The sequence below is a fragment of the Gallinula chloropus genome (assembly GCF_964237585.1).
Source record: "Gallinula chloropus genome assembly, chromosome: 3".
In the NCBI taxonomy this organism is placed as follows: Eukaryota; Metazoa; Chordata; class Aves; order Gruiformes; family Rallidae; genus Gallinula; species Gallinula chloropus.
Genome location: NC_140087.1, coordinates 27,328,291 through 27,345,226, shown reverse-complemented (window position 1 = coordinate 27,345,226; position 16,936 = coordinate 27,328,291). Strand labels below are relative to the sequence as shown.

The window sequence follows — 16,936 nt, the reverse complement described above, 5'->3', positions numbered from 1 at the left end:
TAATTCCTCTTTCTGACAATGGGTGTGGGTGTAATGCATACTGCATCTGACATAAAAATCTCATGGAGGATTTATCTGTCAGGTGAGCTACAGCTGTGAGATGCAGTGGGTCTTACTCTTCCAACTGAGTTCAACAGACTGGCTCCCTTGGTTTAATATGCTACGAAGTGAAGAATAACTGAAGTGCATTCACAGTGACTGTCCTGTGGGTTGTACTGGACTTGCCCTGTGTAACACCACTGGTGATGTGTGGCATTGACGCTTAACATCCTTTTTTTTTGGCAGACTATTCCTCTGCAATAAATCTATCTAGTTCCTTTTCAAGAGACTCAAGATGTTTACATGTAGAAGAATGTATTATTTAGATGTAAGAGGAAAGTATATTTGAAGTGGTTTGCATCTTCTATATGGTCATATTGACATCCTATGAAGCCTAGAATACCACCTTTGCTCATTTTTTGTTTTCCTTCTCCCTCCTCCATATATACTTCATTTTTTGAGAGGCACTAGAGTGAAAGCTATGTACTCTTCTGTACAGAATCTACTCCTGTACAGCAATAACTTTTAATTTCTCCCTGTAAGGTCAACACAATATATGGGGAGTGCAGAGTGCAATAATAATTTGTTTGAACCTTTCCTGCTTCATTGGAGCTCTACATTCTGTAAAGTCATTTAGAGGAGATTTCAATATTGAAATATTTCTAAATAAACCCCCCAAATCGGTGCCTTAGGAAAACTTCCAAGACCTGATAGTTCCAAAAGGCTGTATTTAGGGATGCATCAAATAATAAGTGGTCTGGTGTAACCCCAAAGTTAACCTGAACCATTTTAAAGGAGTTTTCTGTGGCTTTTATAACTCTTTTACCCTGACCCAATACACATCTGGTTCTAGTTGGCACCAAAAGATAGACATATTTAAATGTCATGAAAAAGGCTAATCTTGTATTTCTGTCTTGTTGGGAGACAGGAAGTACTGGAAATCTCATAAGAAAGGCAGTTCTCCTTGGACATCCAGCCACTTTTTACACAGTCAAGCGATTTACATAGCTCAGAGAAGAATTCAATTTTTTGTATTAGCTGAACTGACCCCCTCAACCTCCAGAGGCTCATTCATCACTAGCTAGAGGTTTCTAGAAGACATTGGAAAGGATGCTCAGTCTAACAGCCAGCCATGATGTTCTTGATCTTTTGTATCTTTGCTCTCTCCTCTAGGAAAATCCAGTAAGTGGAATAGTATTTAGGAACACTTTTTGACAGGGAAAAGAAGTGGTGCATTATTCAAAAGGCTAGGGAAAGAAAAGAAAACTGGTCCAAATCCTGTGAGATTCCACATCAATCTTTACTTTTTTCTTGCTCAAATTCTTGTTACCAAGGTAGACCTGAGTAAATGTTAGAAAATTGATATGTACTTTGGGACTGCTAAATATTTAGCAGTATTTACTGCAATTCATCTATAGAAAACCCTATAGTCATAAAGTACATTTTCCATAAAAATGGAACCTAGATTCAGTTTGTGGTAGTGATATATGAATATTTCTGAAGAGCTGGACTGCAAGCGCTTCAGATTTAATGAAAACCAATAAGAATGAGTTGCTGAAGTTCCTTTCAAAATGATATGTGGTTTTTAAGTAGCTTAAATGCTTTTGAACATTGAACCCATGAGCCACTTCTACAACAATATTGGAAGGTGATGCATAACGCACTTAGTGTCTTCTTTCACACAAGGAAAACCTGAAAGCAAAGCTTGCCTGTGGCTACAAGGAAAGGCTTAAATCCCCACACACGTTTTCATGCTCAGACTATGATTCTCTTTATTGACCTTACTACATACACAGCAAAAGTCATGCCTACCAGTGATGAAATACTGATGTTTCACAAGTTTTATCTTCTCGGCAGGTTCTGCTGGCATCCTTGTGGCAGAAGGGAACTCACAGCATGTATTAGTGCTAATGGAAGAACATGTTAACATTTTAAGTAGGCAAAAAACAATTCAGGAAGAATGTGTTCATTTACCTTTTTGATCTTCTTTCTTTCCTTCCAATACTGATGCTTTCTCTGATACAGTACCACTATCTCCACTGGCTTTTATCACATTTTCTTCCTGTATGGTTTCTTCACCAATGGCTATGGTGTGTCCATTTGAAGTTTCAAAGTTTACTGTTACATCTCCATCTGAAATGAAAATTAAAAAAGCTATGGTCTAGTTTAACTGCTTCCCTAGCACTTATTGACAATGCACAGCATCCCTCTGTTTTCAAGTTTCCATGGAAGCAAAGCAGAAAGACTTACTGAAACGTGAAACATCTGGCTGCAGATCTGCTCTGAAAAGTTTACACTGTAAAGGAATTTTATAGGCTTCCATGTTCTTTGGATGGACACCTCTGCAGCAGTGGGCCCTGCAAGTGCACGTGGGGTTTCAGGTCCTGCTTTGCACACGTTAGCATCCTGTTCTCTTCCACACTGCACCTTCATTTACACAGCAGAGAAATGTGTGCCTCAACCACAACGGAGCTGCAACATGTTCCAACAGGCCCCATATCTCAAAAATTAGGGGGCAGAGTTGCAGGACTACTATGGTGCATCCCAGTAGCTAAATCAACCAGGAATTCAGACAGAAGTTCTCAGAATGTGTGTGCCCAGTTAATGAATAAAATAGGTCACAAAGTTGTTATCAGTCTTAGGAACCAAGGTCACATCTTCCTTTGTCGTGTGTCATATAAATTCTGCAAGACAAATTCTTTTCCAGCTCTGATGATATTTTCCTCACTTACATAGAATACCTCAGCTGTTTGGTTGGGTTTTTTTAATCCTGAAAAAAGCTTCTTACTCTTACCTACTTGCTTCTGTACTCCTGAAAAATGCTACATACTCCTGCTGGCTCACAGCTTTCTCTCTTCCCTTATTTACTGATTTCTGTCCTCTGTTCCATGCATCTTAAAATTGATGCTGATTTTATTCTCTGCTCATTTCTAAGACTTGTTATCTTTATGTTGCTCACATCCCACTGCAGCTCACGCAGATGATTGCTCTCCTTCTGCAGCACTGTCTTGCTGTCCATCAAAAAAATTATGCAAATTTACCTGATGTCTCCTTCCTCTTGTGGCTTCTTCATCAACTGTGGTGATTCCACTCTGTTCTTCTCCCGCTCTTCCTTTCTGTGTGCTTTCAGATCTGGGTGTTTAGCAGTTGCTTGGTTTCAAAACAATTATTCAGTCCTTCTAACCGCCTTGGGCTCCTCTATGGGTTCAGCTGATGGTTTCATTCTCACCCACACTAACTTCGACCTCATGTGCAAAACCCAAGTTCTGAATTCTTAACCTCATCTCATTCACTAGAGCTGACAGCTGCACAGGGTTTCCTTACTGCAATATTCAGTTTCTTCAGCTCCTTTCTTCCAAATGTTCATAAACCCATTCTTTCTTCTCTGCCTCCACATGTGGCATTCCCATCTCTTATCCATGCCATGGTTCTGCCAACACCTCCTGCCTTCAAGTGGCACTTGCCCTTTTCCACTCTTCTTCATCTCATGTGAGACAGTCACTTTATCACATTTCTTACCTCTCATATTTCAAGACTCCATGTAATTTGCCCATCTAGCTTTCATCGCCATACTCATTCCTTCTACCTACCTTCACACTGCTCAACCACCACCTTTTTCCATATCTCTTTATTCAGCACCTTCAAAACAATCCTGTATGCTTTCAATCTGCTCCTTAAAAGCTGTCAATTTCCATCAGACAGAAAGCCTAACATGGTGAAGGCAACACGGGCCGGACTGATGGCCTCCTTAAACAGAAGGAAGAGGAGAAAATTGTTCATCTGCACATCCTTTTCTTACTTTGATCAGTCTCTGTAAGGGACCCAAAGTCCCATCCCCTTTTAAGAGTGAAAGAGGGATGCTGATGACCAAAGCATACACACTTTTAGCACAAATGACAGCATTTATCTTCAGACTGTTTATAACCAACCTGAAATGTTAACACATTTAATTAACAGTGCCAGCAGTCTAAATGCAATTTACAACCATCAATGGACAAAGTCAGGCAGTTCCCCAGTAAAGCATGTAGAAAAAAACGCATAATGAGTTCACAGAGGGACAAACTGAGTCATGGAGCATTTGCATTTCTCTGTTTAAGTCAAGGACAGTGACAAAGACAAGTTCAGAAGCCAGGTATGCCAAATGCCATAGCCTGGTAATCAGCCAAGCACCGTAAAGACAAGTGATGGCACATGTTGACAAACAAGCCCTTTGCTTCTAAGTATCATTGTGCACCATGCTGACCATACACATTGATACTTACATGATTCTTCAGCTGGGCAGAATAAAAAAAAAAAAAAATCTAGGAGAAAAATACTTTTGGATATCACGGAGTTCTTGGACCCCTTGACAAAATGACAAATGGTTTCATTTCCAGCTACAGAAAATTGTTTTATTCACTTGGCTTTCATTTGATCTAGATTGATGGAAGATCAAGAATATTAGAAAGAGTACCACTAGAAACATAATCAAATGTAGTGCAGAGGTGTTAACCATGGTTTACTCATGCTTCTCCATCCACACATTTCTGGTTAATATGTTAATAAACCTGACAGCATTTTGAAACTGTGAAAGAAATGTGGCATCTTCCCCACATTTTTATGTTTGTGCTATTTGTGAATGTGGTCTGTTGTGATAGTGGTGGGATCTGCACAGTCCCAGCACTGGTACTTTTTTGGTACCTGAAATGGATGCTATTTATTTGCTTGGGGGGTCCCAAAGACTCCAATTTTTCAGTCAGAATTTCTCATATTATACTTCAGTTGCTTCAGACAGCAGACCTTGACTCAAAAAAATAGGTTAATCACTAACTTAAAAAAAAAGTCTAGCAAACAGTTAAGTAGGAACCATGGGAGTCACATTATTTATAGACAGCATTAAAATACCTATAGAAATGACCAGAAACCAAATGGTTACAGGACACAAATCTCTTGGCCCCAATTTTTTTGTCAACTGGCCCAAAATTACCTCTCACACTCTTCAGTTTTGTCTCCTCATACCTATTTATACTACATGGAAACAATGCAATCGTGGCTTCATCATCCATGTTTAGAACTCAGGAGCTAAATTCTAGGTAACGTGTTATCACCTTGCTCAGGCATTTCCTTCAGCACTCCCCTTCTTATCAGCTCCTCTCTGCTTTGTCTTGTCGAAATCTTCCTTTCCAACACTAAAGAAAAAGCACAGTTAAGAATAGATTTATTCTCATACTGCTGATGCTTGCTAAAAATGTATGTAGAGAAGATTTTTATTTTAAAGAAACCCTGAGAAATCTTGTTTCCTCTGATTCTGCACCAGAAGCGGTCTGGGTTTTCATGGACACTCTCTGAAAATACACTCAGTGATCTCAGAGGTCTTTTCCAACCTACTATAAATACTCTCCCACAACATCAGGCACAGAAGAGGGGATCCATCCAACCCAAGGCCTTCAGCTGAGTGAGGCTCTGTGAGGCTTCCTTTACAGTCTATGGAAAAAGGTATTTCCAGAGTGAAACTGAACTCATCCTAGAGTAGGCGTTTAACATATAAAAGCACCTCTTTACAATTGGCTGTGGTGACTAGCTCAGCTGGAGACAAGTCCCGCTGCTTTGTAGATGTTTTGAGTTGAGAGAGACAATTCCTGCTCAGAGCAAGCAACTCACCTTTCAGCCTTCAGTGCAAACTGCTTTAAAGGAAATAAAAAGCAACCCAACCATAAAGAGGAACTGGAAAGTTCTGTTCTAAAAGGGAGCAACATCCTCACACAAACTGGTTGGCTTTCATGGAAAAAAAAACACAGCATCCTGTTTTTTAGGTTAAAAAAAAAAAAGAAGCATGCAACACACAAAAACAAACCGTGACGTAGAGCATTTTAATTAGTATGCTTATTTCCCATGGGAAAAATACTAAATAGTTTTATGGGGAAAAGTATTTACAGATAGCAAAATAGAGTAACTCCTCACTGCACCCCACCACCAAACCAATAGAGTTTTGATCAGTGATCTGAGAGGCCACTGTAATGATCCATGGAACTGCATGGTCTGTAAAACATGAGTGACACTTTTAAAATCCCATCTTCACTGTGAGGAAAAGTTAATCTTCCATCCTGATTCTGTTTGCATATGGACATCAAAACCCAAGTGATGTTTGGAGCTCAAGCTGAGGACATGTGGCAAAGCTTCAGCCACGCTGGACTTCATCCTATTAATGCTATGGGATAGGGTTATTTATCTCATCAACTAATTCAAACACTCCAGTAATCCAATTACTCTCTAGGGCCAGTCTAATTGCTGTATGCAGATTAAATACTGCAAGAAGTATTGTCGATCTCACTTGTGCCAGTGAAGGCACGGAGAGAGGCAGTTTGGCTCTTCCGAGCAAGCTGTCACCCGTGCATAGCAAAACATCTTTCCCTGCAGCAGGTAATTCCAACTGTTGACTCACAACCAGGCTGGCAGCCCTCAGACGCCTGAAGGCATCACTGTTCATGGCCTCTCACTCTCCTTCTCTACCAGGGAAGGGGATGGTTGAACACAAGGTGAAGCGTTTTCTGCACTTCTCACATTTACAGTGCTGCGTTTATTTCTCACACTGCAAAGTGCAGGGATTCAGTAAATGCTCCACATGGGACACGTTTCCTTTCCAAAACAGCACAGACTCCTGGCAGAAGAACCTGAGGCAGCAAACATTTTGACCAGCCCCGCCCCAGCTACCCATATCTGTGAGAGCAACAGCTTGTGAAAGCAAGCAGTACCGGCACAAGAACATTTAAGTTGGCATTAGGTCTGTGTTAAAGGTCAAACCTTCACTGCCTTCAAATCACATCTGACGATATGAAGGAGCCCATGAGCATGGCTGTAAGCCAGCTGCCCCAGGAAGAGTGTGGTACCCTGAACGTACATCAGGTTAGACTGCCTTGGGTCCCGATCCTAAATTATATAGAGGCTCTTCTAATTTTCCCCTGTTACTTTTTAAACACAAATGCCTCGTGACTGTGTCCCGTGTTATCGGTGTGGCAAACAAAGCACAGGAGCATGCTCTATTCTTGCAAAGTTTTTTGTGTAGCTGAACATACATATAGTCTTTTTATTATTTCAGCTTTAGAATGATAATTTACCTCCTACTATTTTCCCCCCTCTGCTTCCTTTTTGCATCTGTTTCCCTGAGGACAGTGAAATGAAACAATCTCACACATTTATTTGTGGGACTTAATCCAGTACCACTTGAAAACAGTGATGGTCTTTCCATCAAGTTCAAGAACACTGAATCAGATCCCCAGTAATGTCTTTCTAGTTTTAAGAATGATGTATTTTTTTCAGTTCTACAACACTGAATTAACAATTGTATCAAATTAATTATCATGGAAAACGTCAATTGGCAGTGAAAGACATTAACTCCTTAAACTTCTACTAGAAGACCTCAAGCATTTTATCAACATTACATATCTTTCATAACATCTCCTAGAAATAACTATCTCCATTTCACAGATTAGAAAATTTATGAACAGATAAGAAGCTTAAGCCCCCATCCCTCATCATCTAAAACACTTGCTATGAGTGGTGTTTTTATTTGAACTGATTAAGCTCCGCTAATTCAGCTTGAAAAAGATGATTTATTTAAAATATTATTTGGCCCATGGAAAAAACATTAGGAACCATGGTAGTATGCACTATGAGTATCACAATTTTAATTCCCACAAAGAAAAAAGGCAGAATTTTCATTTAAATCAAAGCAACTAAAAATATGTCCCCTTGTATTAGAGGAATGAGTAGTCTGTCTACTTATGCACCTATACTGGGTGCTATTTAGCCCTTGGTGGACTCATCATTATAATTTATTGCTTATTACAGACTTTGGACTATACATTTTACATTTACAGAGTCAAGTATTTTGATTATCACAGCCCAAGTGCACTGCCCTTTAAGGGTCTCAAACTACACAGCTGAGCTAATCACATTTGACTGCTGTTATAGCTCCATAAACTCTCTTAAAACAAGGGAGTTACAAAGGCAAACACTCAAAGTGAGGAAATGTTTGCACAAAGATTTGAATGGGTGCACAGATGGTGCAGCTTTTATTTACCTGCCATCTATTTCACCTTTGCCATCTCTGTCACCTTTAGGACTTACATTTGAATAGAAAACACTTGGTTTTCCCAAAAATCGCCCCAGCAACTGCATCAACCTAAGACAACACATTTTTCTCCTTGACATCCACATGAGAAATGCAAAGGCATTATTGTGACTGTACAGATAGGCAATTTATGGCACAGGAAGATTAAGCCATATCATCAAACATGCCGACATTTTTTAACTGCTTAATTTGAGGAACCTTTTCAGGTGTAATTTCCATATTAATTTTTTTATCAAAGCAAGCATAGGAATTCTAGTTGCATTGCTTACTTATGGTTCAAAATACCTAATCAACAGAAGTGAAACTATGAGCATTGGCCGTCTGCTGCTGAACTAATGGCATTGACAACTGTTGAAACAGTTACCATCTACCTGAACCTCCACAGAAACAGTTCATTCTCCTGAGTTCAGTACAGGGAGAAGACTGTAGCTTGGTGCTTCCTCCGCTGACCCACTTGGCATGCTCCTTCCTCTCCCCACTTCTGCCATGACTCCATCATCTGCATCTTTCACCTTTGCTTGAAGAAATTTAAACTTCTTATATTTGTTTTCTAGACCTACCTCTCTTCTCTGCCTCCTTCATCTAGTAGAACTTGCCACAATATGCTACCCATTTGCTCTTCCTATAAGTACACCTTTCTCTATCCTTGCTGATCATCATTTTTGTAATCTCTGATCTTACAGGTCAGTATCTATTCCTCACTCAGGACTAAATGCCTGGTACTGTCCTGGAACAAATATATAATAAATACTGTTAATTGTACCATCATCATGTGGACAACCTTAAGCTGAGTGACCAGCTGATCTTATTACTACAAATCTTCTCTGTCATATGTGCATATAATAATGTGTGCATAGATATCTGCAGCTACATACATATATCTTAACATATGTCTGTGATATACAGATATATGTGTGTACATGAAAAAGTGTGAATATAGGTAACATTTCAATGTTAACATCAACATTCTGTTTATAACCTTAAGCAATAAGAAGACAGAAATAAAAATTTCCCCATCTGTATACATGTACATCTTGAGATGGATTACACAGCAAATCAACGGGTTACCAGTCCTTGCCTGCTGAGGGAGGCTGCAGTGAGGTGGGCTCCACTCTCAAGACATCATGCTCCAGCAGACTCAAAAAATCCCATGTCAAAATCCTTCCCCTACTGCAGTCAAAAGCAAAGCTTGCCCTGACATCAGGTGTAACTGCTGGCAAGCACGTGAATTTATCACACCCTATGCAGCCCTCATTTACCTGAGTAAATCTTAACTTGCCCAAAGGATCCCATAAACATTTGTATTTTTATCCCTAATCCTAAGAACATTTTAGCACTAATCAGGACGGTTTATTTCAAAAAAAGGTTTCCATTCCTTCCTCCCTCCCCCCTCAAAAGAGAGAGCTTAGTGATACTTAGCAGCTACAAACCTCAGGCAGTCTTAAAGCCCATTCTCCAGCTCAGAGTGTGCTGTGAGGTTATGGATATTCTCCAGTCTTTAGTTCTGCTCTTTGAAGAGGAGCCTGAGAGAATTCCGATTTTTAATTTTTCTCTGACCTAGTAAGAGCTAAAATTGCCTTCTGCTCCCTGTCTGCACATACTCTTGCAGGGGAGCTTTGAAGTGGCATCTATTCCGTGCCAAGACACAAAGTGCTGCCTTCAATTCCTTCACAGCAAAACATTGTGGATGGGTGAAACCCTTGAGATGATGCCATTTGCTGTTTGTTTTTACTTAATTTTGAAGGCCCTCTAGGCAGAAAGTACACAACCAGTGCCCAGAGAACAGATTTTCTGAGATACAACATGGAAAATATGTTGCTAAAGGAAAAAATTCCAATCATCATTCCCACATCGGCAGAAATACTTCCACATCTAGTCCTCCATCTGTTTGGTTTGATGGTTTGTTGTTGGTTTTTTTTTTTTTTTTTGCTAGCATTTGTGGTATTTGCTGTTTATGAACATCTTTCAGTTGCTAGCATAAGAGACTCACGTGAGATTTTGTCAAAGCACCATGTGGTACATGTCCTGGCAAGGCTGTAGCAAGAACCTATTTCAAAAACCTGGATAAAGCAACAAAGGCTCTCTCCAACAGCCAGCATTCTGTCTTCTTCAGCTGCACACCACACACTGATCAAATTGTAGCCCCGTTAAGAGAATGGGCAAGAAACGTGACGATCATCATACTGTCCCCTGGTTTCATGTCAGGAAATTGGCATCCTGCACGTAAGAGGCACACATGCACAAGTACATGCACAAACCCTGGCCTGTAATGTAAATGCATCTCTGAGTAGTCTGAGAAGAGCATTTCCTGTAGGATTTTAATTTTGAGTGGAAGTTTTCCCATTTCTTTTCCCTCAAGTTAGATAAGCAAGTTTCTTCTACTGGGTCAGTTAACATGCAGCAAGGGGCAACCTGCCCAGTAAATGCATCTACTCAGTACCTGCTGATCCTGAGTCTGTTTCCTCAAGAAATATAGGGATAACTTTTCTTCCCCCCCCCTGCCCCCCATCCCTGAAAGTACCATTTGAAGCAGGATGAATCCAATCCAAACTGGTTTTCATTTCTAATTTCAGCCTCACAGGAAGCATATGCACAAATATAAGTGATTCCATATCTTATATACACAGAGTTTAAAAAAAAATGAGTATTTCCCTATACCTCTGGGGCTTTCTGACAGTGACACAGTCCTCAAGCTTATAAAGATATCTTCTACTGCGAGCTAGCCCATTCTGTACTGAAAAGCTACAGCTTATTCATGTTGCAGCTGGGGCCGGCACCCTAACTGCTTCTGGGATTTCTGGGGACACAACCCCTTCACGTAGCGCTGCAGAACTGTACGGTTTATCCCTATTATACTCACAGTTTATCCCTATTATATTCTATATGGAAATAGAGGGAGAGGTCATCTGCATTTCTGGCCAAGACAGAGGGCACTAAAAGTCAACACATAAATGACTCTGGTGCACACCTCTGAGTACCACCAGTAGTACTACTGGGCAATCAGCACAAATGACAGATTTACCCAGCCACAGCCCAACTGAACAACTCTATGTAGACAGAACACTAAACAGCAGTAACACCTAAGCAAGACTATGAACCATTTTGCCTTGAAGCTGTACTCCAAATCTTTGCTCTGTAGAGATTAATCAGTACTTAGATAAATTCTTTCTCAACATAAAAGCACTGGGAATGGTTCTTGTACTGCTGTTGCACAGCCAAGCACCTGAATTTGTAGGTTACATCTCAAAGTCACCAGTGGTAAAACTCTTACATGAAATTTAGGGGGAATAATCTGCGAACCTTCTATTTATTTTTAGAACTCTTAGAATTCATATAATCCAGATTTACTTTCTTTGCCCCATAGCTTAGTGAGCCACCCTTGCTGGTTTCAAGGTGAAAGTTAAAATTTTCAGATATTAGAGCTCCCAGCGTTTCATTTTAAGGAAAAAAAAAGTATTAAATATTGTGATAGTTGGCAAAATACATGTCAACTGAGACATACAAATACAAGGTGATATACTGGATATACAAAATAATAAAGAAACTCTGAAAACATGACATTAATTCCCTGCGTTGCTATATTTGTATAATTCTACCCAAATAAAATTAATTTGACAGTGTAGCGGAATGTGTAGTTGTAATAATATTAAAAATAGAACATATGTACTCCTTCGAGAAAAAAAATCCGGATCTACTGAATAATAAAAAATACCAAAAACTCTCAAACCTCACATGTACCATCTTAAGTTCTGTTCATCAAGGCAGGCATTGAATTTTGTATCTTTACCCTTCACAAATGATATAGACACTGAAATACTGTAGTTTATATAACTCGGAACATTATATTTTGTGTTTCATAAGCAGTTTTACTTTATGTTATTAAATCACAGAATCACAGAGTCACAGAATTTTAGGGGTTGGAAGGGACCTCGAGAGATCATCGGGTCCAACCCCACAACAAAAATACAACAGCAAATACAACAGCAGTCTTTACTGTATAAGAGCTTGAGCATGTACTAGCAGGATGCCTGCTAAATAATGAAACAAAAAAAAGAAAGGTTTTCAGGATAATTTAAAAGTCTATGTAGAAGACAATACTTCCAGATACACAGGACACAAAAAGCACTTGGTGAATCAACTGGCGTCACGTTCTTTTTTCGCCACAAAGGACTATTAAATATAAAGTCTTGTGGCTGGACTTAGAGTGGGGACTTCGGTTAGTCAACTGTTACCTCCTCCAGCATTGAACTTCTCTGACCCACTATACCATTCCAGAGACAGTGATAATTAACTACTGCTTTTTAATACATAATTACATAAAATTATGTATTAAATTAACCAAAAGGCCTCTCACTCACACCATCAACTCTGTTCTACTGCCAAGTTGTAGTGAAAGTTCTCCTAACTTTTATGGATTTCTGTTTGCACACTGGTGCTCTTCATCTCTCAGAAAAGGCTGACCACAAAATAAAGCTTTAACTTTGAAAAAAAGCACAAGGTGGTCTATATTTCTCTTTTAGCTACCAGACCTGAAAGATAGCCCTTCAAAACCACAGCTGAAAAGAAAAAAACCCCAGGTCATCTAAATTGTAAGAAGTCACCCAAATGAGCGTCTCTGTTTTTCCTCTCTGCTTCAGTGTGCTTTATTGATAGTAATGACAATGCTAGGACAGAAATCCAATGGCAACCTTTGCTGAAGAGTAAAAACTGTTTCATCTTGTTATGTTTTGCTAGATTGGTGTTTAGCTGGGTCAGGTATCTGCTCTGCTCATCACAAAACTGGTGGCAGTACTCAGAAGGCAGTGGAAGTAAACAGACACAGCTGAAACAACTGCAAAGACAAATTATGCTTTGAAAACTAGTTTTGAGGTGGTTAAGATGATCACTGTTTCCCAATAATCACCTCTTTCTTCAGAGGAATAAACACAGCTATGCATTGAGAGCACACGGGGGCAAAATCAGACTTGGAATGCAAAACATTACACATACTCTGTTGTAATGGTAACAGTACCTTAGGTCTGATGGTCTAGGGATATAAATGCAGCAGGGTTGGGGGAGAGACTTAACAACAGCTATCACCAACTAGTGCAGCTGTATGCTACTTGAAAAAGGCGCTTTTGTGACTCAAAGTATCTATCTGTATCTATAGCATAATTTTAAAGCTTGATTTTCATTACAGTTCTGAAATTATTTTATGTTTTCTGTCCATTAGACCTTCTCATAGGCATCTCTATTCTGCAGGTGCTCACTTTGGGATAAATTGTCTGGCTGAAGAACTCCATCTGAAGTCAATGCCAATGGGAACCGTGGGCTCTCCACACCCCTGGAAGGACTTGAGAGACCACGTGATCATAAACAAGACAGGAAAAAAAAAAACCACAAGCAAGGAACTAAGCAGGCACTTTTGGAAATGTTGACCTTAATTTCCTTGTGCCCAATTTCCTCCTTTTGTAAAAGAAATCAGAACATGTGCTTTGCTGTGGTATTACAAGAATGGATGTGCCATTTTTGTAAGACTACATTGAGGTCCTCTAAAGAAAGACAGTATGACATACGAAATACTGTATTTAACATGACTTTGCCACATATTAATTCATAAAAAATAACTGCAAAAAGACACATACATTATTATTATACATTATTATAATTTAGTACATGCTAATATGTTCTGACAGTTTGGGGAATCTTTGTATACACAGCTTATGAACAGTGATTATTCTGAAGAATTCAGTGCATATAAAACCACATACTGTCCAACAGTAGCTGCAGAACATTTAGGAGTCATTAACCAGAAATAACTTTGCTCTAGTAATGAGCAAGCTGAAGGAAACTTTGAGCAATGAAGGAGCTAACAGACTGAGGGGATTTTTTCGATTGCAGTGGTGGAAGAAATTGTGGGGGTTTTGTTGCACAGGGTATCCAGGAAAATGTGAAAAAAAATAGGGAGACTGAGAAAAGGATTTGAGAACCTCAGAAAGATTGTTCAAAACTTCAGCTGGTATTTGGAGTGATGATGGCATCAGAGAAGATGCCTTCTTTTTACCTTATTTGTGTAAATAAAGCATGTTTTAGATGTTGCACAGTAAAACCACAGAGTTCCTTACTGTACTTGTCAGGGGGTGCTAGGGGTTCAAAATCTCAAGCAGTGTATTTCTGAGAGTTCAGGAGAGCTTACTGAGAACGCTTGAGGGGATTAGCATTGCGGGTTTTTTGCTGAGAGCCATGACAGGTAGTGGACAGAGGGCTTGCACTGTGGTGATGAATTTGAGGAGCTCACAGATGTTCCCCAGACTCTGATTAGATTAAAGTTTAGAAAAGCACAGTATTAAATGTCTGAATCCCAAAAGAGAAGTTTGGGATCCTTCTGGTGAAAGCTTGGCCAGAGCTGTGACCCAGGACAGACACACACATAGATGCAGGGCAGCATTCAGTTTCCTAAACACGGGTGTCTACAGCCACTTGAGGTGCCCCAGAGTTTTGGACATACCTGCACAGGGATGGGAAACATGATGCAGAACCTGCTAGCAGAGCAGCCAGCATGCCCCAGAGCATCTCAGGTGGCACCAAGGGATGGTGTTTAGTTAACTGAGTCCTAGCTCTCAGTCCTGCTCATTTTCAGAAGGACTATGATTCTGTCAGAGCATTTTATTTCAGATCATTCCTCAAGCAGTGCCAATGGGGCACTCAGTGAATTGCAAAGATAATTCTTGCTCTTCTGCTGGGCATGGCCATGTCTGCTTCTTCCCTCTGAACAGACCAAACTTCTGTCCCCATAAAGGCAATGTTTGTTTCAAGATATAAGTCACTGACTGTTAGGAGGACACAGAGATGTCTCCAACATATCTGAAGATATGTCTGATGTTTCTTAGTTGAAAAAAAGGAGTACTGTCAACATCAAAAGAATATCATATGTAATATACATGAAACAAATAAAACTGTCTCTTTTTGGTCACAGTTTCATCACAGAAGCTGAACAAGATCGTTGCCAAGGATCGAGCGGATTTTCTATATACCACATACTGTGCCTAAATAAGAACCTATACCCAGGACATACCTGCTGACGTTTCTCTGAATTTGTCACTAGTCTTCTTCTTCCGCCATTTCCAAGGTTTGAAGATTTTGCCAATGGTAGAGAGTTTGCCCTTTCTCTTGAAGGGGGGAGTTTGGGATCCTGGGGCTGGTCCATCCGAGTTAGCGATTGAAGCCTTATCCAAACCATCGACTGTATAAAGAATAAAAGCAAAGGTAACTGAAGGATGGAAAACAAAATGGTACCAGGCAGCTAAGCTCCTCCCCTATCAGACTGCAACAAGCCATGTGTGGGTCCGCAGTTTTTTCTCTTTTGGAAGGCAGCCAAAGCGCATCTGGTTGCAGCCCATGGTCACAAGCCAGCCCCCACCTCAGCTAGCCCTGGGCTTCACTGCTGCTCAGCACCTTGACTGCAGCAGGCCAGAGTTTGCTTCTCATGATGCATATCTGGCACATCTGCACATTCTACGGTTGTTCATCGCTACTGGAGAATTTCTTTCAACACATATTTGGGTGACTTTTCCCCTATCTCCAGTAAAGTTGAATAACTAGCTGTCATCATAGAGAAAACAAAACCCTTGTAACATAAAAACGTAAACTATTTCTTCTGAGAAAAATGAATCCTTCCTTAAACAAGCTCTAAAGATAAAGATGTCTGGCAGTGGAATGGAAATAGGTCCATTTAACATCCTCAGTAATCAGTCATTCACAGTACAGCTTGCTTTGAGTCAGGCTTCTTATTAACAAAAAATGTATTTAACAATAAGCTTTTGAGCTGTAGCCAAAATTTAAAGAAGGATTACTTCTCTGCAAAAACATATTGAGTGATATGAGAGTCAATATTTATCATCGATGGCTTCAACACTGAGTTTTGAGAACCAAACAAAGACTCATTCCCCAACACGTTACACCATACAGTTAAAATAAATTTCCCAGAAAAATCTACTATTATCTATTTCTATTTCAGAACTAAGGCTTCTTAAAGCCTTCCATTATGTGGTCCTGCAAACACTTGAAATGCGCTTAGTTTTGTTCACGTGAGCAGCTTCACTGAAGTAACTGCGATTACTTACGTACATGAAATTAATCACAGGCTTAAATGTTTGTGGCGTAAGGACTCTGTAATTGCTTTCATTCATCCAAACATTCTAATTATAACCAATTCGGAACAGAGTTGATGCCACTGTCAACAGTAATAATGATAATCATAGATCATTAAATGAGAAAGTGCTATTCAAAGAAGGAAATATCACTGTCCCCATTTTACAGATGGAAAATATGAAGCACAGAATTGTTAAGTGCTTAATTTTATGCTTGCCAAATGGCTTCCTGAATCCTGGTCCTATGTCCTAGCTGCTAAAATGACACATATTCAGACATATAACATCATGGTGCAATCTTATTATTCTCTTTCTCAGACAAATGGCATTTAATGAGTCCTATATTTGTCCTAGACTTCAGATTGATCCAGGATGCTAAAAAAAAAAAAGATAAAATCTTTTATGTGAGAAAGCTGATGTAATGCAATCAGAGTCCAAGAAACTTTATTTCTAATGTTTTGAAATAAAGTACTGGGGAAAAAAGAGCCATTGTATAAATTCATTGAAGTCTATGAAGTTAAAACCAGGGATAAATTTGTATGAAGATGATAGCATTTAAATCAAGAAATCTCAGTGACTTATGCCATAAAACATCAGAGAGATGGAACAAGAAATGGAAAACGAATTTACTGTTATTCAGATGCATTGGAACTTAAAG

At 39.6% G+C, this 16,936-nt stretch overlaps 1 protein-coding gene across 1 annotated transcript in view; it reads right to left on the bottom strand.

Moving 5' to 3' along the window:
* The window catches only part of PHACTR2 (phosphatase and actin regulator 2), a gene marked incomplete at its 5' end in the record, with an annotated part of 140,842 nt that overhangs the window by 32,596 nt on the left and 91,310 nt on the right, over window positions 1–16,936 (bottom strand). The window contains 3 exons of the mRNA XM_084262404.1: window positions 2,014–2,172; window positions 5,127–5,207; window positions 15,204–15,371. Of these exons, the coding sequence (XP_084118530.1) occupies window positions 2,014–2,172; window positions 5,127–5,207; window positions 15,204–15,371 (408 nt within the window). The remainder of the gene's footprint in view (window positions 1–2,013; window positions 2,173–5,126; window positions 5,208–15,203; window positions 15,372–16,936) is intronic.